Source organism: Podarcis erhardii (assembly GCF_964252035.2).
Source record: "Podarcis erhardii genome assembly, chromosome: 12".
In the NCBI taxonomy this organism is placed as follows: Eukaryota; Metazoa; Chordata; class Lepidosauria; order Squamata; family Lacertidae; genus Podarcis; species Podarcis erhardii.
The window spans coordinates 14,796,584-14,818,855 of record NC_138513.1 but is presented as its reverse complement, the minus strand read 5'-3'; the positions used below and the strand labels follow the sequence as shown (position 1 = coordinate 14,818,855).

Genomic DNA, 22,272 nt, shown 5'->3' with positions numbered 1-22,272 from the left:
GGCATGCTCTGGTCCATGGGGTCACAAAGAATCGGACACGGCTAAACGACTAAACAACAGCAAATGGCCTTTTAAGCAGTGGGGGGTTAATTGTTTTTGTTTGTAATTATTTTATGAGTTTTTGTGTTTTTATACCTGTAATCCTCAGATGAAGAGTGGTACAGTCGTGCCTTGGTTCTCGAACAGAATGTGTTCCGGGAGTCTGTTCGATTCCTGAACTGTTCGAAAACCAAGGTGTGGCTTCTGATTGGCTGCAGGAATGTCCTGTAGCCAATTGGAAGCCGTGGAAACCTTGCCAGATGTTCGGCTTCCAAAAATCGTTCAGAAACTGGAACGCACACTCCTGGGTTTTGATCGTTTGGGAGCTGATTTGTTTGGGAGCCAAGGCGTTTGAGATCCAAGTTACGACTGTATAGAAATTTTAATCATCACCATCATCTATGCTGAACTTTTGACCAGTTTTCAAAGACAGTCCGCATTTAGAGCTGGAGTGCAAAACCTCAGTTTCATTGTATTGATTGCACCAGGAACTACTGGCATTGTCAGGTGTCTGCTGTGACATGCACACACTAGTAGGGGTCACACTGCTGACTCCCCGGCTCCTCTCCTTGCCATTGCTACTGGTGCCTGTTCATCTGCCATCTTCAAACTGTGAGAACAAAAACAAGGAGAAGGAGCCTCTGTTTCCTTGTCTTCTCGCTCTGGACAATGGTGCAGATTGAGATGGAGCAAATGAATGAGCTGTGAGTGACTATGGGGCGGCGGGGGGGGGGGGGGAAGGAAGCAACTCTGACAGAAGACGTCTCCACCCCCATCGTTCAGCCCAGACACTGAGGTCCAGCTCCGAGGGCCTTCTGATGGTTCCCTCACTGCGAGAAGTGAGGTTATAGGGAACCAGGCAGAGGGCCTTCTCAATAGTGGCGCCTGCCCTGTGGAATGCCCTCCCATCAGATGTCAAGGAAATAAACAACTATCTGACTTTTATAAGACATCTGAAAGCAGCCCTGTTTAGGAAAGTTTTCAATGTTTGATGTTTTAATGTGTTTTTAGTATTCTGTTGGGAGCTGCCCAGAGTGGCTAGGGAAACCCAGCCAGATGGGTGGGGTATAAATAATAAATTATTATTATCATTATATTATTACAAGCCCAAGGACTCCCCAAACACTATCTGGGTGTGACCCCTTGGTCTATTTAGTCCAGGAACTTCATCTCAATCAGTATCCATAGCTAGGAACTGATTGAAGGCATTATCAGTGCAGAATGTTTGTGCACCATTTTTTATTCCTGCTGAGAGGCAAGCATAGGCTGTCTGCAAGAATAGAATTTTGATTGCTGCTGAGAGGAGTGAGCAAAGGATTATATAACTCCAGCTGGTATTTGTTTAGGCTGTAGAAATCTAGGGAGACAATTTGAGAATATGTGCTGGAACAAGAAGCGTACAAAAATAGAATTTAAAAATCACTTCCAGAAAAGTAGCATGGATTCGTTCTTGGGTACAGAATGCTGTCATGTGCACATGGCACACCAAGTTGAGGAAAGGGCAAAGTCTGTAGTAAAGAGTCTACTAGTTGCTGGGACTAGTGAGCAATACTTTCTAGAAGTACTTTTTAGCACTGATGAGTAATCTTTGGCCCTCCAGATTTTGTTAGACTCCAAGTCCCATCAGCCTCAGCCATTGTGGCCAATGGTTAGGGATGGTGGGAATTATAGCCCAAAACATCTGGAAGAAAACAGGTTCCCCACCTCTGATTTGCAGTTGGGGGATATTACCTTATCTGCTCTGGGCTGTTGGTGGTCAACCACACCAGCAAGGAAGTCTTTCATCCTCCTGCCACTGCTTCTGCATGACCACAGAAAGGTAGCGATGAACTGACTGAATCCCTGCTTGATAACCAAATTAGGGCGATAGGTGCAGGTCAGAGTTTGCTCATAAAGTCAGGGTGAGCTGTAGGTAGCTGAGTTGAGCCAGGGAGTTGTTGGATCTTTAAAGCCCCAAATACTTAGTCCCCAAATATCGGAAAAATCACCTCCATTCCTACAGATCTTCTAGGGCACTGTTTCTCAAACTGATGGGAGTTGTACTCCAACAACAGCTGGAGCAACACTGCTCTAAGATGCAGGTTCCAAAGATCTCAGGAGCTCTCTCTACAGTAACTCAAAGCACAGCTTCTAGCATGGCTGTCCTTGTTCTGTGGAAGAGTATTTCTGGTGAGATACAGCAGGCACCCATTATCTGCACTTTCCCCAAACAATTGAAGATCTTTTTTTGGTCCCAATAACCCCTCAAAGTTGGATGAATAGGTCTTTACCATGGGTGACTACTTGGTGTTGTTGTTTTATCTGCTACTGTTACTTTGTCTGCTGAGGGGTTTTTTAGCTGTTTTATTGCAGTCGGTACATCTCCTTGAGATGTGCATGGAAAGCGATAAACAATAATATACAGTGGTACCTCGGGTTAAGTACTTAACTCGTTCCGGAGGTTCGTTCTTAACCTGAAACTGTCCTTAACCTGAAGTACCACTTTAGCTAATGGGGCCTCCTGCTGCCACTGCGTGATTTCTGTTCTCATCCTGAAGCAAAGTTCTTAACCCGAGGTAATATTTCTGGGTTAGCGGAGTCTGTAACCTGAAGCGTATGTAACCTGAAGTGAATGTAACCCGAGGTACCACTGTAATAGTTGGCATCGGGATTTAATGCAAGTTACGATTTCTGCTCTTCTTACAATTATTTAGGAAAAGCACATCATGAGTCAGATCACATTAGATTATTCCTCAGGAGTAGCTTTGAATCTCTGGTTATAATATATAAAAATATAAACTCAGCAAGCGCTCTTAAAATGCATTGTGCTCTTTGTACCTGAGTCATGACTATATCAAAGGGCAGGCTTTTCAGCCGGAAGATGAACCTCCACCCCTTTTCTGGTCATGGAAACTTGAAGTGGCATTCCTGCTTTCTGCTTGAAAGTGCTTCGTTTGTTAACAGGAGTTGAGTGCAAGCCTGGCCCATGCGAAAGTATCAGAAAATAAGTCTGAACTTTCCCTCCAAAGTGTCTGTGTGCATTCTTGTTACTTCAGCTTGTTTCTGTAACATTTGTGATAAAACCAGGCAGCAATCACTAGTGTTTCCTATTGCACACCCAGGGAAGCTGGGATGAGAATTCTTCAGAAGCAGCTAGTTGCTAGGATACCTGGCCTTCATTCTTTTTATGGCTGTCTCCTTCCTGTGCACTAATGAGTTTAAGGAATTGCTCTCCCTTTCTTTAAAATGATGCCAGTAGGCTTTCACTTTTTCATTCCACCTCACTTGCATAATTATTTTTCTGGTCACTGTTTTTAAATCCTAGTGTCCCTTAAGTGAGGGATTGAGAAAATTTGGAACAATACATAACAAGCTTATTTACTAATATGTCACATTTACTAATGAGCCACCAAGAGGCAGTTCTGTCCTGAGTGCCTTTGAGGATCAGAGTATATATAGAACTGGACTGAGTGAGTACCCAATATGCTGGGTGGCCTGGAAGTCTTCTTCTTTGGTCACTGACCTCTGATTGGAAAGTTTGCCTGGCTACATTTCCCTGAAAGTATAGTGCATTTTTAATAGGCACAATCTCATGCCAACTTTTTCCAAACAAGATAAATGGCTCCTGTTTTGACCTTTGGCATGAACTTAAGGAAATGCCTGGCAGTTTGATTTGTATGCCCAAACCATATAATAAGGTGATTTACAGCTGTTTACATCATGATTGCCATCCTTGCATTGCCAACTTTTTCCCATCTATCCCTTTTTCTGTACCTTTAACATCAGGTGATAGTGTGTATGCCCGTGCTTTAAAATAAAATTCCCAGGCTGACTTCTGCTGTGAAAGGCAAAAGAACAGATCAGACTGGTCCCTTCCTCCCCAGTTAGTTTGCAGATCACCCTAATGGACGGCACAAATGAGAGGACCATTTTCTCACATTGCCCTGCATTTGCTGCTAAGTGTACATTCAATAGGGAACTGCAGCTACTCCTGACTTCCTGGGGACCATAGGGACACCTGTGTTTGAAAACACTCATTTGCCAAAGTCACACGCTTCTCCTTTTAGGTGCGCTCATGAAAACATAATGCATGAAGACGTCCTGTATCATTTAGAGAATCATCCAGCAAGTAAATTGGGTGTTCATTCCTGCCCAAGTTGGCAAATCCCTGTCACTTCCAATTCATTTCCCAATTCTTCCTTGTGGACCTCTCAAGGAGAAAACTGGGATAATATCCCATTCTCCCCATGCAATGAGTCTTTTACATGGAGAAGCATTCAGACATGTAAACCCCGCCCCTACGCAGTATAAAGTGGTACAGTCCAGAGCAAACTAGTAGCAGGTATTATTTCTGCATGCTTGTGTGAATCCACCATAAATCATGGCTGGCAAAATAAAATAAATTATGTGATGTGGTGTTGACGACCTCAGCATTTGCTTATGTCTTGCAAATGGCAACCAGTGAAGTGGAAAAGGGTCAGGGAAATGCTAAGTGGGATGATGTTGGGTCACAAGCCTTCTTCCACTATATATTACTGGGGAGATGTGGGTCAGCAGCCATGTGTCCCTCGTTATTTCTAGTTCAGGCCTTTTAAGCAGCATAGATTACACAGAACTCAACAGCTTGCTACTGTAGAGGGAGTAAACTGAGATTCTCAACAGCTTTGACTCTTACCATAATAGTGGAGGTATTCAGAATGGGTCCGCCTTTAATACCACAGAGCCTAGGGCTTGCCGATCAGAAGGTTGGCGGTTCGAATCCCCGCAACGGGGTGAGCTCCCGTTGCTCAGTCCCTGATCCTGCCAACCTAGCAGTTCAAAAGCACGTCAAAGTGCAAGTAGATAAATAGGTACCACTCCAGTGGGAAGATAAATGGCATTTCCGTGTGCTGCTCTGGTTCGCCAGAAGCTGCTTAGTCATGCTGGCCACATGACCCGGAAGCTGTACGCTGGCTCCCTTAGCCAGTAAAGTGTGATGAGCGCCGCAACCCCAGAGTCATCTGTTACTGGACCTAACGGTCAGGGGTCCCTTTACCTTTACCTTAATACTTAGCTACAAGTCAGCCATTAAGCTGGTGGGAGGTAGCTGGGGAACCTTCATTGACTGTGTGTGAACCTTCATTGATTGCTATGTGACTAGATTAGAAATGAGCTATTGAAAACCACCCTTATTCTTTCTCCTCTCCTGTGTGTGTTCCTCATACATAGGAAGTGGACGTAAGTGGAAATGCACCTTTTTTTGCCCACATATTTTTAAACTCAGAAGGAGTTACCCTTCTTTAGCAACCGCATTGCATTTAGCAATCACTCAGCTAATAGTCACTCAGTGCCGCATCATTACCATATTTTTCGCTCTATAAGACGCACCAGACCACAAGACGCACCTAGTTTTTGGAGGAGGAAAACAAGGAAAAAAATATTCTGAATTTCAGAAGCCAAAACAGCAAGAGGGATCTCTGCGCAGTGAAAGCAGCAATCCCTCTTGCTGTTCTGGCTTCTGGGATAGCTGCGCAGCCTGCATTCGCTCCATAAGACGCAGACACATTTCCCCTTACTTTTTAGGAGGGAAAAAGTGAGTCTTATAGAGCAAAAAATACGGTACTTACAGCGGTTTAAGTCTTCTGCAGCGGGTGGGTAGAAGTACACTCATAAAAATGTGCGATAATCAATTCCATGCTTTTCAGGTTGTTTTAGTCCCAATGCATCTCATCCTGCTTTGGTCATTACTCTTGAGTTGGTAATGCGAAGAAGAGAATTTTGGGGAAAGGGCTGTAGCTCAGGGCAGGGTATCTGCGTTCTATGTAGAAGCTCCTGTGTTCAATGTTCTACATCTCAAGACAGTGTTGACAATATGGAGCCACATGGACCTGGTGGTCTTGACTCAGTACTGTATAAGTCAGCTTCCTAGTTTCCTGTATCTCTTAACTCAGGCTAACCAGGAAAAAACAACAGCCACTCATTATGGGATTTGGTGAAACAAAGATTAATAATATTATTCCTCCCTATTAGTGAAGTGGGTATATTACTTGCTAGGCATCAGAACAGTGGGAGGGCAGTATGTTGGATCTTGCCAGCTGTCAGTTCCATATCTGAAAATGATCTGACAGTAGTTGGTGTCCTTATATGAACGATTTGCACAATACATGTTTATGCTGCAGTACAACTGATTTTTGCAACTACAAATCCTGCTTGAAAATATATCTGAATAGACTCAGCTCTTTAAAAAGAATTGGCTGTAGGAGTAGGGTCTCAAGGCCAAAGTTACTTAAATATGGACTCACAATGGGGCATTATTTTAACGTTATCTCTCTTTTCTTTTAAGATCTGAACATGGAGTTCAACCCATCAGATCATCCACGGGCCAGCACAATCTTCCTCAGCAAATCTCAAACAGATGGTAAGTCACCAGTGTTATTATACAAACAACAAAAGATTCATGTGCACTTTATAACATACGCTTCATGCATAGTTTATAATATGCATATAGCCCTATTGCAAGACCATACCTGATAACAATTTGGATAGATAATTAGCTATTATATTTATTTTATTTAAAAAGCTGTGGTTTGTGGCTGACCTGCTATTCAGAGTGGGCCACTGGCTTGGATTGTTTTAACAGCAGCATCAGAAATGGAAATTAACCATGCAAGTCTTTCATCCTAAATATGTTCAGGATCCTAAACATGTTTAGCATGAGAGTCTTACTGACTTATTTTCATTTTTTAGGACTTTAACAAAATGATCTGTGAGAGAGAAATAATCTTGCCTTCTCTTGAGGCATAAATCTGAACTCTCTGTTTTTAAAGCATTTCATCAGCTAGTGGGCTTAATGCAATCTGATAAATGAGGACCCCATACACACATAATCCTTTTTCCAAGACCACTTATGCGCCTATGTGCTATTGATTCTCAATAAGGGCTGTATTTCATAGTGAATTGTTATGTTTAGACTACTGGATTATTTATTTAGATTCCCCCCCCCCAATCCTTTGTGTTTATCAACAATTAATCTTTTCCCATTATACAGACACAATTGTATAGTTAAGTGTTTTGAAATTGATGTATTGTAGCATAGAATTCTCACATATTAACTCGATACAAATCTTCCTTTTGAAAAGACTGTGGAGTAAGGTCTCACTTTGTTCTTAAGTTGTTGTGCTTTATATGAACCCATCTATTTAGGTCGGTGAGGACCAAGTACATCTACAAAGACTGGTCCTCTCTTGTACCAAATAGGCTGAGAGACAGTTCTTTTGCTCAAGGCACTGTTGCTTTGCAAGGACCTGAAGCTACTTGCAACAAATTTTCCACTGGACCACACAGGCTCATGTTGTAAATGATAACTTGTTTTACAAAACAGGCAAGAGTTACTTATTGGAAACTTTAGGAATAATTTTTCAACAAGTTAGTTCAGTTAGAGAGGCCTCAGAGCTGAGCTGGTTGATTTATAGCATTTTGCTTGCAGGCTGCACATTTTAAAAATAAAACAGTCTTTCTCCTTGCACTCATTGATCAGTGGAGTCGAACATCATCATTTATTAGTCTGGGTTTCTACAGCACCTGGAAATTAACAGTATTTGCCTTAGAGTGAACCTTGATGCAATCAGTGGAGGGAGATTCATTTACTGTTGGCTTATTCAATCTGTAGTGCTGGGCCTCAGTGATGATAGTTCCCCCTTGTTCTGAAGCTGTCAGGTATAATAAATGGCAATCATTTTGTCTCTGAAATGTTTTCTAGATATCCTTGACAAAAGTCAACCCTCTGTTAAGTCTTCTCTACCCCTGCTGTGATAGCATGTCCTGATACATAGCTGTCAACGTTTCCCTTTTCTTGTGAGGAACCTTATTTGGAATAAGGGAATTTCCCTTAAAAAAGGGAAACAATGACAGCTATGTCCTGATATCACAAGCCAGTTCTGAGGTGTGGGGGCTCTGGGAAATAAGCTGTGCCCCCCCAACCTAGTGGACCCTCAAGGGAAAGAAAGATAGAGGTGCCTGCTGCATATTATGTTGCTGAATGCCAAGGACCAAGCTGACCACTGCCACCCTTCTCTGCATTCAGCCCAATGCTCAGCAGAAAGTTACCAGTGGCTGCTGCAGCTTCCACCATCTTTGTTTTCCCCAGAATGCATCTATAATTGGCTGGTGTGTGTCTGCCAGAGATATTCACAAAACAATTGCATCAAGACAGGGAATAAGCTCTACAAGAGGGTAATGAAAGCCGTCCCCAATATGTTTTGGACTACATGCTGGCAGAGGCTGAGGGGGTTGGAGTTCAAAACTTATGGAGAGCTCCAGGTTGGGAAAGACTGATACAGAGGTATATGATTTCAAAAAGAGAATTGTTTTTTTCTGTGCAGTGTTTTCTTATGGCTTAATGCAAGAGGAGCATTGGGAAATCAGGACTGTATCCAACTGTGTTCTACACAGTGTAGGCCCATTGGAATACAGACCATTAATTTTAGTGGGTCTATCCTGAATTGAACCAACATGGAATACAACCCTCGGTGTGCCATGTGTGATCTCTAAAATCCTTTTAACACTTATGTAACCTTCAGTGGTTGCTGACACAGAGATGAATCCCAATAGGGGAATGATTTCAGTAAACCCTTCTGCACCATGACAACGCCCTTCAGTGGTTTATCTGGGGTGGTGCAGATCAGAAGAAGCACAGTATAACAATAGATTTGGCTGCAGGATAGTTTCACTAAAGACCGACTCATTTCCTCCACTCTTAATGGAGTGTGAAAGAAGGATCACAATTGCCTGGTACCAAGACAAGTAAATTACACAGTTTGGTTAACAACAGAATGTCATATTGATCAGTTGGGGCAACAGGAACAAGCTTACTTTCACTTTCACTTTCCAGTGCCCATTTACAGCATTGCACTTGCTTATGTTGGCCTCCCTTCTATATCATCAGGTAGTCTGACTTTGTGGTACCGTGTTATTCTAATGTTCTGTGTGCAAGTCCTCATTGGCTAAGATCGTGAAATGAAGTAGGATTGGCAACAAAATCTAGAATTGGCAACAAAACACTTGGGAGATAACCAATACAAATAGACATGAGAAGTGTGAATGGTCAGAAAAATATTGGGCTAAGCTGAAAAAATTCACAGGCAATATCATCATGAATTCCAGTTTCTGGAAACCTCAGAAGGGGTAGACTGCTCTTGTGCTCAGTTCCTGCTTGTAGGTTTCTCACAGGTATCTGGTTGGTCAATGTGAGAACAGGATGATGGACCAGATGGTCTGTAGCAGGCTTTTCTTATGTTCTAGGTTTTCACATCAGAAATGTTTGTAAATGAACGTTTGGTGCAGTCTTGCAGTTTTGTGATTTGTTATTCCAGCGTCAGCTGGGAATATTGCATTCCAGTGATTGTAAAACTGGATTATTTTGCGGACCATTGTTCCAATTCTGGTTTTCTTTACAATCTACCACAGTCTTACATTAACGCCCAGAGTGTGAACAGCTTCTCAATTATAAAACACCTTTATAATCAAGTGCAGTTTTCCTGTACTTGCAGAGTTAAATCAAATGGAAAGCATTGCTAGGCAGTGGATTACTTCCTAGGTTTGTTTTTGGATGTCACTTGATCAGGATACTACTGTCTAGGCCTGGGCAATATCTGGTTTTCAACAACATGATATATATATCACCAGCTAAACATCACGATATACGGATCCCAAGGTTTCCGCAACCTGAGGACCACTTCTGCGCATGTGCAGATTGCTTCTGCGCATGTGCGCACAGTGAAACCCGGTAAAATACTTCTGTGTTTGCCACACACGCATCCCAAAGTTTACGTAACCAGCCCTACTATCATCCTTGTCCAATTTTGTTGTAGCTTTAAGAACAACTTTCACTTAGAAGAATTTTCCTTGGGGCAGGGAGATAGCCTGTGCTTTGCAACACTCTGTAATTGCTGTGAAAAGCCAGCCAGACACCTAGTTGCATGCTGGTTCTGGTCTTCCGTGTGGACCTCTGCAAGCCAATGTAGGCTGACCAAGTGCCAGTACTGCAGGAGTTGGGAGTGCTAAAATATATACCAAGTACCTGAAACCTGTTGAAAGATGGCCTAAGGCAAAACAAAAAAGAAGCAACTTTTCCTACAGCCTACTCAGATTATAGGCACTGGGTCAAAACAGATTAGCCTGGGATTTGAATAAACAGTGGTTATGATTTTTATTGTTGCCGCTGGAATTTTACTAATTATGCTGTTTTGTTGTTGCAGATGCTTCCTGCTGCTATGTTGACTTTGTTTTTGTAACTTTGGACACTTTTATAATCATGTTTTGCTGCGTTTAGATTTCTTAGCTGTTGTGCTTTTAATTGTGGATGTTTTTTATTTATTTAAAAAGGTGGAACACAAATAAATAAAATAAATATATATTGCTAGATTGTGCTTTCTGACATTTGTCAGAGGGATTTGGGTTCTGTGCTGTTGCTCTGAGGAGACCATGGCTATATATATGCCCATTTCTGATCCTCTGGATTGCAGCCCGCATCTTTGTATAATAAACTGGAACATCTTTTGTTGTTATGCAGCCTCTCGCTCCCGAAACGCTGCTCAGAATTTCTAAATTTAGGCCGTGCCTGCAAAAATATGTGAAATTCCATTCCCAAAATAAAACCGGTGGCATTGTGGAAGCCAGAGAAGAGCAGTTGGCAAGTAGGCTCTGGTGTTAGGAACAAATTCAGGTTGCATTTGAATTTGCTAGTTGCGCACAAAACAGTTTGAGATGTATGTGGTGCTCTCATTTGAAGCCGAGGGATTAGCAGAGTCAGAAGAAGAGCATGATGCAGGTCCAGGAATAAGTTTTAAAGTTGCAGTGGAAAAGGAAAAAAGTGAAACAGAACTCTGAACAGGAATGAGGTGATAACAGGGCATAATCCCAGCATGGGACTCACAGGCAGTAACCCCCTGGACCTGCTCCTCGTCATCGTCAGTGCTTTATTTGAAAGAAAGAAAAAGTAGGTGACGATACATACACCCCTCTCCCACCCTTTCCCTTTGCCTACCTCCTCTGCTGCTGCCACTGCTTCTCACCTCCTGGAGGCATTTTGGTGCAACCCACTGTGTGGTGTGGCCAGAACGACCGTTTCCTTGACATGCAGGCCACTTCAGCTATGCCACTTAGTGGTAGAACAAAGCAGTCCTCCTCTACCACAAAATGGCATGCCCAGAGTGGCCCACATCCGTGATGATGATGAAGAGTCACTGCAGGAGTTGGTGATAATTATGGTGAGGAGGTGGACTCACTGTGGAAGGGGGCTCCATGGAGTCCTTAAGGGTAAAGGGGACCCCTGACCATTAAGTCCAGTCGCGGCCGACTCTGGGCTTCCGGTGCTAATCTCGCTTTATTGGCCAAGGGAGCCAGCATACAGCTTCTGGGTCATGTGGCCAGCATGACTAAGCCGCTTCTGGCGAACCAGAGCAGCGCACAGAAACGCCGTTTACCTTCCCGCTGGAACGGTACCTATTTATCTACTTGCACTTTGATGTGCTTTCAAACTGCTAGGTTGACAGGAGCAGGGACCGAGCAATGGGAGCTCACCCTATCACGGGGATTCGAACCACTGACCATCTGATCGGCAAGTCCTAGGCTCTTTGGTTTAACCCACAGCGCCACCCGCGTCCAAGTACCCTTAAAAACAAAACCATTCAAGCAGGGTGGAGCAAGGCCAGTTAAGGCTGTGGCCAGTACAGGAGGTGTGGCCTGTGTACAGTCCCGAGGGCCACATAGAGAGGCCTGCATTTTGCTCCCAGGCCTGAGCTTCCCAACCCCTGCCCTAGAGCAATGTTGTTCGCCTTGGAGTACATTCTGTGGATGCACCGCTTTAGATTTAGCCCCCTCCCTGCTTGCTTGCCTCAATTGAGTGAGAGTGTGCTTGTTTGTTGCCAGTATGCACTTGTCAGCTTGAAAAAACCAAAGAAAATTCCACTTTTCATTTTAAGAATTGAGGAGAAACCGAGTCAGCTTTTCTTTGAACTCGTGTAGTCCTTTGCTTAGATCAGTACCAGACAATTCCCTTAACTAGAAGAAACATAGCTTTTATTTCTGTACTAAATTATTTAAAAGCTATCAAAATGCGAGAGGTTGTAATTGATGTGTAATTATTAACTCAAGGATATTGCCTTTTGTCCTTTTGAAGTCTCCCACTAAAATTGTCTCTTACACACTGCACAAAGGACTACAGAAAAGCACAATAATAAGGAAAAAGTGCCTTTTCTCCCTTAATTTTAATGCTGCTTAATTTCACCCTACGGCACTAAAAAGCTTAACAGTTAAACTACACTTTCAGAAATTAGAACTGGGCACTTGGCTTTAAAAATAAAGCAAATTAAGAAACCATAGAATGCAATTTTTGTTGGTTGTTGCAGGAGCTTGTCAGCTGAACTTTTCAACTTGGATTTGATTGTATTCAGTTTCATTGAGGCTTGCAGCCTTACACCTGGGAGCTGGTCCCTTTGAATTCTGGCTTACTTCTGAGTATACTCATAGAGTGTTGCACTGTTAATGCCTGCTTTTTTCATCATGCACCATCTTTTCAGCTAGGTGTCCCTGGCACCTAAATAAAACAGATAATTATTGCATTTTGTTCTAAGGTCACCATGTGGTCAGCATGAGATGATATGAGATACGTTCAAGAATTCTTGTGGGGAGCAGGGGTGGAACTCTTGTAGGTGTGGGGACTCTAGAATGTTGGTTATATGTCCTGCATCAGCCATTCATTGGATTGGCATCAGCACACTTTTTGGATCTACAGCAGCAAGGATGCAGATGGAAGAAAAGGGGATGGTGGAGTGAAGTAGTCCTGAATGAAATAGTTTGAGGTTCTGGAGGCAGCTTGTGTCTAATTTGGTATCAAAAACTTTTGGTTTGTCTTTTTAGCATATTGAAATATTTGAAATTGATCTGCAAGGATGTTTATTAACGGGTAAATCTCAATGTCTGTTAACATTTTCACATTGTTAAAAACACATTTAATTGGCAGGTGCCATTCAAGTACATCAAAAGCTTTCTTAGAGTTTATAACAAAGTTCCAATTAAACTAAATGGGCTGTGCTTTTTTTGTTTTGTTTATAAGCATTTATAAACCATCTAATGTTTGAACAACTCAAAGCAATGTACAACATAACATTAGCACCATTTAATTTAGAAAGCAGAATTTTAATACACCTTGTTTTACTTTACACATGCCAAGCATTTGATTATTCACTAACTTAGCATTGAATTTAGTTTTTTCATTTTCCAATGATAGATTCTGTGGTTGGGAGAGTTAACTAAAATCAAACAAATTCATATAACATTCCTACAATGTGTTTTGTGTTTTCACAGTGAGAGAAAAGCGGAAGAGTCTCTTTATAAACCACGTAAGTGAAAAAAATGCAACTTTTTCTGGCTGAATAGCATGTTTTGAGTTTACACTATTAAATCTAAAAGTCTGGTTTTCAAGCAAATCAGCTGTCTAAATGTACAGCCAGTGGAGTGCCAAAAGTTATTTAGAGACTGTAGAAGGAGACCTGTATTATAGGAATCTGTTGCAGAAGCCTATGGCAAGGAAGTGTGCAAAAATTACATTTTAGATGCAGTTTTAGACTGGATATGCCCTTTTCTTATCACTTCTTCTTGCCACATATTAGAACAGAAAAGTAGGGTGACGAGGCTAAATGAGCTGAATGGTTTTGCAGATGAATTTTAGGCTCAGTTGTGAATAGTATACATATATCTGCATTATCATTTTTTCTCAGCAAAATGCATTCAACTTGAGACCTGATCTGTTGCCATCTTGCTGTGTAGTCAAGCAAAGCAGTAATTTAAATATGCATGTGTCATCTATCATGATCGGTTATCTGTGCTCCAATAACCTGTTATATAGACTGTTGCAATGTGCTGTCAGTGGGGCTACCCTTGAAAAAGTTCCAGAAGCTGTGACTGCTGTTGAATGCTGCTGCCTGGCTGGTTTTAGGGTCAGCGAGAGGGAATTACTGTATCTCCACCCTAATTCTTAAAACACTATACTGGCTGCTAGTGTATCTGCTTGACCTGATTCAAGGTGTTCATACAAAGCCCTGAATGACTTGGGGCCCAAGGATTTGAAGGAGCGCCTTTCTCAGTATCTTCCGACCCGACTTTGTGATCAGTGGGAAGTCCTCTGATTGTGGTTCCATTAGTGAAGGTGGCAAGGAGGACAGCCACACAAGGCAAAACATTCTTCATGGCAGTGCTCCACCTATGGAACTCCCTCCCATGAGAAATCTGCTTGTTCCCCATTCTGGCTACTTTCAGGCACAATTTGAAAGCTCACCTTTTATCCATGCCTTTGGGTATGATTTGTGTTAGGGGAGTATTTTCTGCTTCTGCTATTTTTACAGACGAGGATCTAGTTGATGTTTCAGGTGTTTTAAGATTAATGAATTGTTTTATGAGGTTAACGGCCCTGTGCTTCCTTTTGGGAAGAAGGTTGTGATATAATAATAAAATAATAATAATAATAATAATAATAATAATAATAATAATAATAATAATGATGGAACTGAAGTGCTTGTATTTTTACTGAAGGGTATGTACCTACCGGTAAGTACTAAACATTTACTAACTGGTGGTCCTAGGATTAGGTGAGACTCCTTTGTTATCAGGGTTTAATACGAATGTGTTGCGTTTTCTCTCTTTCTCTTCCTCCCTCCCTTCCCCAGTACCCCCCACCCAGCTCCTAGAAACCTACATAATATTAAACCTAATATCTGGCCTTTTCCGAAATATATAAATGTAGGTGAAACTCCAGCAAGCGAAAATTCATCTTTTGACAACAGTCCATATGCTTTCCTCATAAATATACTGTTTTGCAGAACCAGGGAGAAATATGAAAAAAAAAAAAAACTTTTAAAACCTGAGAGCAGCTTCTCCTGTTTTCTTTTCCTTACCCCCATGTTGATATAAGTAATTTTGTTAATGTGTTTGCAGTTTCATTTTTTCTGCTCTCTCTCTCTCTCTCTCTCTGTGTGTGTGTGTGTGTTTGTGTGTTTGTGCGTGCTTAGGAGTTGTAGCATGCAGAGAGGTTAACTCTTTGCTCCTGGTGCTGCCTTCTTGTTGAAAATCAACCCCTGATGATGTTGTTTGCTGAACTTCCATATCACGTCAGCCAAAATTCATAAAGCCTCATCTTCCTTCCTTCCTTCCTTCCTTCCTTCCTTCCTTCCTTCCTTCCTTCCTTTCCTTCCTTCCTTCCTTCCTTCCTTCCTTCCTTCCTTCCTTCCTTCCAGCAGTGGTGCTCATTAAAGGATGAATAAATAAATAATATCAGACCTGCTGAAGGAAGGAAGGAAGCAACTTAAATGTAATCAAGTTAGCTGAGTCATTTATGACAGTAATTCTGAAGAACACTTTGGCTTCCCCATGCTCCTGAGCTAGTGTAACTAAGGATTTCTAGCTGGAGCCAAGATGCTACAAGGTCTTTTCAGCAAACAGTATATGTCAGTGGCTTCTCTCTTTAAAAAAATCTGTGGTGGATATTAGGCCTCTACTAAAATGAGTTTGACATTGCATTGTCTAGGGTTAACATGGGCTGTTTTCTGATAACTGATATCAATTAATAGTTGTACCTGCACATAATGTGAAGAAGCCATGGTTTGTTTAACCATGGCTCGGTCAGCAAACTGCAAGTTGTCACAGATAGGGTTGACCTTGCCATCAGGCAAAGTAATCACCTTAGTTGGCAGGTGCTGGGGGGCAGTGACAGCAACCCTCTGGCTGTTCCCCCTAAGCCCTCAGCCATTCCCCTCTATGGGATGAAAGAGCTGTGTATGCTAAATTGCCTGTCCTGACACTACCCAAACTGGCCTACTGACTTTAGGTGCTATGAAGGATGTTATCCTGCCACCAGTGTTGAAAGAAGATTCAGCTGCCTGTCCAGGCAGCATCTTTAGATGGAATGAGGAAGGGCACCATCTTATCCTTTGCATCAGTTGGCAAAATATCTTGACTGCTCTGCTTGCAGATGAGCGAACAAACCATAGCTTGTTCTTCCAAAGTTTGTTTTTTCCAGCCGTCCCCCATCTACTTCTAGTCTACTCACGGTGTTATTTTCCAGTTGCTCTTACCTTGTGCCTTTGCAGCTTGGCAAGCATCCAGGTTGGATGGCCAAGTAATACATGGTTAAGCAAAGGCTCTTGGGTTTGGACATAATTCCAAACCCTAGTGAAAAAAAGGCCAAGATTTGTATGGATCAGAGCCAGTTTTGGACTGTGTTGCCTCACTGAATAAAGCATATCATACTTGAAAATGACTCCTTGCCTTGTGGTGCTTTTTTATATGGTGCTTAAAGTCTGAAGTATTCTGATCTCAACTGCTGTTTGTTTTGTCTCTCCAAACCTTTTCATACCCCTTTTTTTCAACCCACCTGGTTTTTTGATACTGTGTCATCTGTTATTCGGCTTTCAGTACTTTGGGTAGAGATATCAAGGCTTTTCCCTCCCCCCCCCCCACAACTTAAAATACCCCAGATTCTGTTAACATTAGAATAAAAATTGTGAGCCATAAAGGAATTGATAAAACAGCAAAGTGAACTACAAGTGCTTCTGAGCTTGTCCATTTTAAAAATCTTTTTATCAGTGACTCTCAGGCTGCAGACTGTTCTGATTTTGATAAGGGGCATTCTGCTGAAGATTAGAGCTGTTCAGACATTTCCCCCACAAAAAATAAAATAAAGTAGAATAGCTGCTACAACAGAGCTAAACAGTGGGGCTTTGAAAGTTCAAAAATGATGCACAGTGGTGAACCTGTGTGCCAAATAGCAGCAGCAGTATATCTCCAGAGTTCCAAATGCGTTGTGGCAAAGACAAAACAAGAAAATGCCCCTAGCAATAATGTCAGAACTTTGGTTCCTGGTCATTTCCTTTGTGATTTTCTTTTGTGATTTAAAGGCCACTTGAAAGCAGGTGTTGGGGAAGGTTACTCTTGTTTTCCAAGCTGTGCCTTTTTTCTCAGTTTCTGGCAAATGCAACTTGATCCTCAAAACACAAACCACTGCTTCCATTTTCTCTGCCTGCTGTCTTACAATGCTTTCCACAACCACAGCTTGTGATCTTGAGGCCCTGTTCAGATACTACTTACTGGGCCCAGGGTAGGCCGGAAGCAGTGTAGTTATAGGCTGGTTCCAGAGGCAGAGTATTTGGAAGGCTGGAAAGTGGGAACTTAGGTTGGCAGGATGTTTTTATCCAGGGATAAGTTGATGAAACTGAAGAGCAATCGGTCCTCAAGGCTGACACTTCTTAGAACCAGGAAAAGCTGCATTGGTCCACTAGATCATCTGTTGGGGCATCTGATACTGCCTAGCAGTGACCCTGGGTCCCAGTTCAGCCCTAAAATCCTTCAGCAGGCATGCTGCCTTGGTGCCCCCAGAAGGGAAGGTGCTTGAATCTGGCTGGTAAGGCTGCTGATTTGATACCCAAATTTCCTTTTGTGGCTTTAGATGGCTCTGCCATTGCTGATAGGAAAGCGAAAGTTTCCTTCCTGGCTTGTAAGTTTGCTTGACTCTGCCGACACAAGTTCCAGCTCCTACCTTGGCAGCACAGGAACTGCATTTCAACTGATATAGAAAAATAGGTGTGGTTGGCTTTTGCTGCCCAACTCCCCAAGGGACTGAGTCCCCTAAGTCCATGATCGGTCAGAGATGAATGAATGGAGGCAGGATGCAGTGAAAGCAATACAGATATTTATTTTCTGTTGCAATAGAGTTCCCTCCCCTCCTAGCAAGGAGGCAAGAGAGACCCAGAACCAAGAAGAAGCATCTCTCTTAAGGGTTTGCATTTTGGAGTGGAGAAGAAGGACATTCCCTCTACAAACAGTCAGAAATGACATCACACATAAGGTGGGGTTTCTGTGGCTCAGGCAGGCCAAGGTGGGATATCCCTGAAGATTTAGCAAGTTTCACACAGTTTACACAAAACATGAGCGTTTGATAGGACAATCAGAGTGCCTGTCAAACATCCTTCGGTGCAGAGTATCTGGGCAAACAATGAAAATCAATACAAAGGAGGTTCATAGATACAGGAGAGGAATCTCTTCAGGAACTTCCCCATGTTCTCAGGCAAGGGGGATTAAGGAGGTAGAGGAAATATCTAGAGTCTTTAGAAGAGCCAAGATGACTTTTGGATTGCTCTCCTGTACTATTTTAGACATGTGGTTTGTATACTTATGTATGTGTGTTTTACCTTGTGCAATTACCAACATTTATTCTATATTTGAGACCTTAGCATTCCTATAACACCACCCACAGCCATGGACTCTCCCACGCCCTGGGATCTGTACTGCATCCTTTTCAAACTTGGGACGCAATGCCCAGCAGTTCATTTGTTACATTCTCCTGATGGTAACGGTGTGGGAAGAAGGCAATTGCCAGACTTCTGAGACATGAGGTCCAGAGTGGATGGACCTTTGGTCAGAACCAGTGGGGCTCTTCTTTCCTTCTGAAATAATGTAGAAACAACTTCTACCAACATTTTCTTGCAGTCAGATCAGGGCCAGCTGCACTAGGGGGTTTGTGAGGGGGGTGGAGGGCTTGACATGAGACCCTCTGGTGACCTCCTTTTCATGCTGTGGGCCCTCTGCATGAAGGCGCAGAGCCTCTCCCCCCCCTATATATTTCCTCTGGAGGCACAGTAAGGGCACAGTAAGACTAGCCACAGTTCAAAAGGAGGAGGAACAGGAGGAGGGGTGTGTGGTAGTGGCACTCTACCAACATATACCAGTCAACTCTCATTATATTTGCCCACAAGGGTGTCACCTAATGACATTTGGCCTGAGTCCGGTTATTGCAGATTCATTACGCATGTTTTTAGACTGCAATCATTTGCAATAGGCACCCATCCAGCAGACACAAGCTGAACCGGAGCCAAGGCTGCCACTTCCTCTTGTGTTAGTAGTCCTGCCTTCATTTTGGTTTTTATTTATTTTTACAAAAAGGTATCTTGAAGGAGCACAGGGGAGATGGTGATGATGATTGTATTTAAGTAGCCAACACCCTTTCTTCAGCTTACCAGAGTCTCTAAGCCTGTAAGCTTATCAGATTGTTACCAGCTTATCAAAGTCTCTAAGCCTGGAAGCAATGTTCCCAGAGACTTAAAAAAAACCTTCACAGCAACTTTTCCCAGAATCTGATGAAGGTTTTCGGAGTTGCCTTGGTTCATAATGAACAGCACTTCAAGAAATCTTCACCAGTTTGCTGGATAAAGGTTGTTTGTAGTCTAGATGTGGGGTTGGATTAGATGACCCTCAGGATCCCTTCCAACTCTACATTTCTTACTTCTATGGGAAGATGGAAATAAAGAAGGAAATAGTGGAAGAGGAGAGTAGAAGCCCAGGAGATCTAGGAAAGCAATTATCTCTAAAGCCCCTTAATAGTTTTGGATAAAGTAGCAGTGGACTTGGTGCCCACGCTTTCTGTCAAACTTTTTTTTTTAGGGTTGTTGGTTTGTGCTTTTGTATTTTATGTTTTTCCTCCATAAGTGCATGGTGCATCTCTGAGCAGTGCAAGTTGGCTCCCCTATACTGTAATTCCAGAGCAGTTATTTCTCTCCTTCTTCCTAATACAGTGTGCTTTTTAAAAAGGCAATGTGGAAAGGACAACTGAGAGGTGCTGATGTTTGTTGGCATCGTGCAAAAGTGTCAGAAATAAATACTATTGTGGTAGCATTGAAGATAGCAGTGCCATAGAGTTCATGCTCAATTGAAATAGTTTCTGCAGGTCTCAGTACTGCTTATCTTAAGACCAGTGGGTCTCAAACTGTATAGGGAGGACACAAAGTTCCAGGGAGGGTTGGGACCCAGAAACAAGTGAAGCCTTTCTCCCACCACTATTCACGATCAAGGTAGATGGAACATCTTTCCCAGTATAGGGTTCCTCATTGATCCATAAAATTTGTAGCATTGTCTATGCAAGACGGTAACTCGATATAAAAATGCTGCTTTTTACTAATGATGATCCAAATGTGTGGAGTAGCTATACCTCAGTAATAAAGTGCATGTTTTGCGTTTGCAAGGTTCCCAGGTTCACATCCCAGTGTCCCTTGTTCAATTATCTGCAGCAGTAGCCTTAAGAGAGCTGCTACCAGGCAGTATGGACAATATTGGGCTTGAGGTGGACCGGTAGTCCAACACAATATGATTCAGCTTCAATCTGTTCTGTATAAATGTGTTGGTTTTTTTTTTTTAATTTAGAGCTTTCGATGAGATTTGAATTCAGCTTTTTGCCAGCTTGATCTGTTTTTTCTTCTCTTAAGGGTCAGCCTGTTGGTTCTAATATGTGTTCAGAGGCTTAGATGTGTAAAGTAGCAGGTGGTGGGACAGAAGTTGCGAGGCACCTAAGTCATTTCCTTCTTTCATCACAGATAATAGGTATTTCTACAATATTTACACACCATCCTCTGATTGCTTAGCACAAAGCCTTTGCCAGCTTGGTGCTCTCCAAATATTTTGGACTACAACTCCCATCAGCCCCAATGATCATGAATAGCTCCACAATTAAGCCTGGTTCACCACTTGCACATTTATTGGCTGCAGCCCTGTGTGGACTGGAGTAGGTAAACTGTATGGGTGCATTCTTACTATTAATCCGCCCCCCCTTTATCCTGTTTTGGATATTACCCAGCTTATTCTTGGTCCTGGAATAAAGGTTATGATGAAATAGCAGCAGGACACCCCTTACTTCTCATGGTCATTCATTGGGAGTGGGAATGGAGAACAGAGGGATGAGGACACCTTCGTAGTGTACCCATTACACATGGCATAGATGGAGCTGTGAATATATATAGCATCCATTGTTAGCTATGTAGGCTGGGCATAGGTCTCTTATCTGCTTTTCAGTTTGAAGACCAAATAAAACCAAATTAAGAAATTGTTTCAAAGTCTCTGCTGAAAGACACATATTTGTTTACTTCTGAAGATGGGGTAAACCAAGATGACCTCCTTCAAGAAAAATCCCTTTTCTGGATAAACCTCTTTTGTTGTTGTTGGTTTCAAATCTTCCTTTCTTTTGTCTCATGGAGAAGTGTTGACTGTGTACAGAGATGCCTGAAGTTGATTGGGCATGTGGTAGATGTCATAGTCACACATATTGTGTGATGGTGAAAGGGGCAAAGAAGGCTAATTTGGTTTTTCCATCACATCCTTGAGTAGTTGGTCAGCAGAGCTATTCCATGTGGAGAGTGGACTTACCGTCCTCCTTGCGAATGCTTCGGGTTTCGAGCTCCGCTAACCCAAAAGTAGATGCTCCCGGGGCAAAGTTTGCAACCGGGAGCATCTACTTTTGGGTTAGCGGAGCTCGAAACCCGAAGCATTCGCAAGGAGGACGGTAAGTCCACTCTCCACATGGAATAGCGGAAGTCGCGTGGCAGCAGCGGGAGGCGCCATTAGCAAAAGCACGCCTCATGTTATGAGCGATTTTGGCTTAATAACGGACCTCCGGAACGAATTAAGTTCATAACCGGAGGTACTACTGTATTGGAACTTAGGCAATAAAATAACTTGTCGTCTTGTTGAGTTGAATGCTCCCATTATAACAGATTCACAACTTCTTGCCTGGTCTTGTGGGATCAGTTTAATGGTAGACCAAATGCTTGTATAACATGCTCCCTCGACCCCTGTGCATCGTAACTTTATTTAAGCTAGCTGAGTTGGATAGATGGGTCCGGGAGTGGTTGGTGTGTGTGTGTGTGTGTGTTGCCACAGTAACAAATGCTCCTTTTCTGGGTAAGGTGCTACCGCAGGTGGTAGCAGTCCAGCTGCAGAAACTCTTGAAGGAAACTGATTACCGTATATACTTGAGTATAAGCCGACTTTTTCAGCCCATTTTTTATGCTGAAAAAGCCCCCCTCGGCTTATACTCAAGTGAGGGTCCTTTCAGGCTGCTCCAGAGGAACGAGCAGCCTGAAAGCAGCCCTTTTGGGCTGCTTGTTCTTCTTCCACCGCCGCCGCCACCACCACCAGGTTTGTGGTGTGGTGAACCAGCTTATACTCAAGTCAATAAGTTTTCCCAATTTATGTGCTAAAATTAGGTGCCTCGGCTTATATTCAGGTCGGCTTATACTCGAGTATATACGGTATGTTGATTCACTTCAGTATGGGTTCAGGCCTGGTTTGGGGACAAAATCGGTCTTGATTGCTCTGATGGAGGACCTTCTTCCGGAGAGGGACAGCAGCTGGGTTTGCTGTGTGGAGCATCTGTGTGATCAGCTACTGCTGATGAGCTGC

The 22,272-nt window shown here is 42.7% G+C and overlaps 1 protein-coding gene across 1 annotated transcript in view; it reads left to right on the top strand.

The window, feature by feature from the left end:
• Positions 1-22,272, top strand: part of CCNY (cyclin Y) — a 109,823-nt gene that overhangs the window by 64,342 nt on the left and 23,209 nt on the right. Inside the window, exons 2-3 of the mRNA XM_081834527.1 lie at positions 6,341-6,415; positions 13,363-13,397. Coding sequence (XP_081690653.1) covers positions 6,341-6,415; positions 13,363-13,397 — 110 coding nt within the window. The remainder of the gene's footprint in view (positions 1-6,340; positions 6,416-13,362; positions 13,398-22,272) is intronic.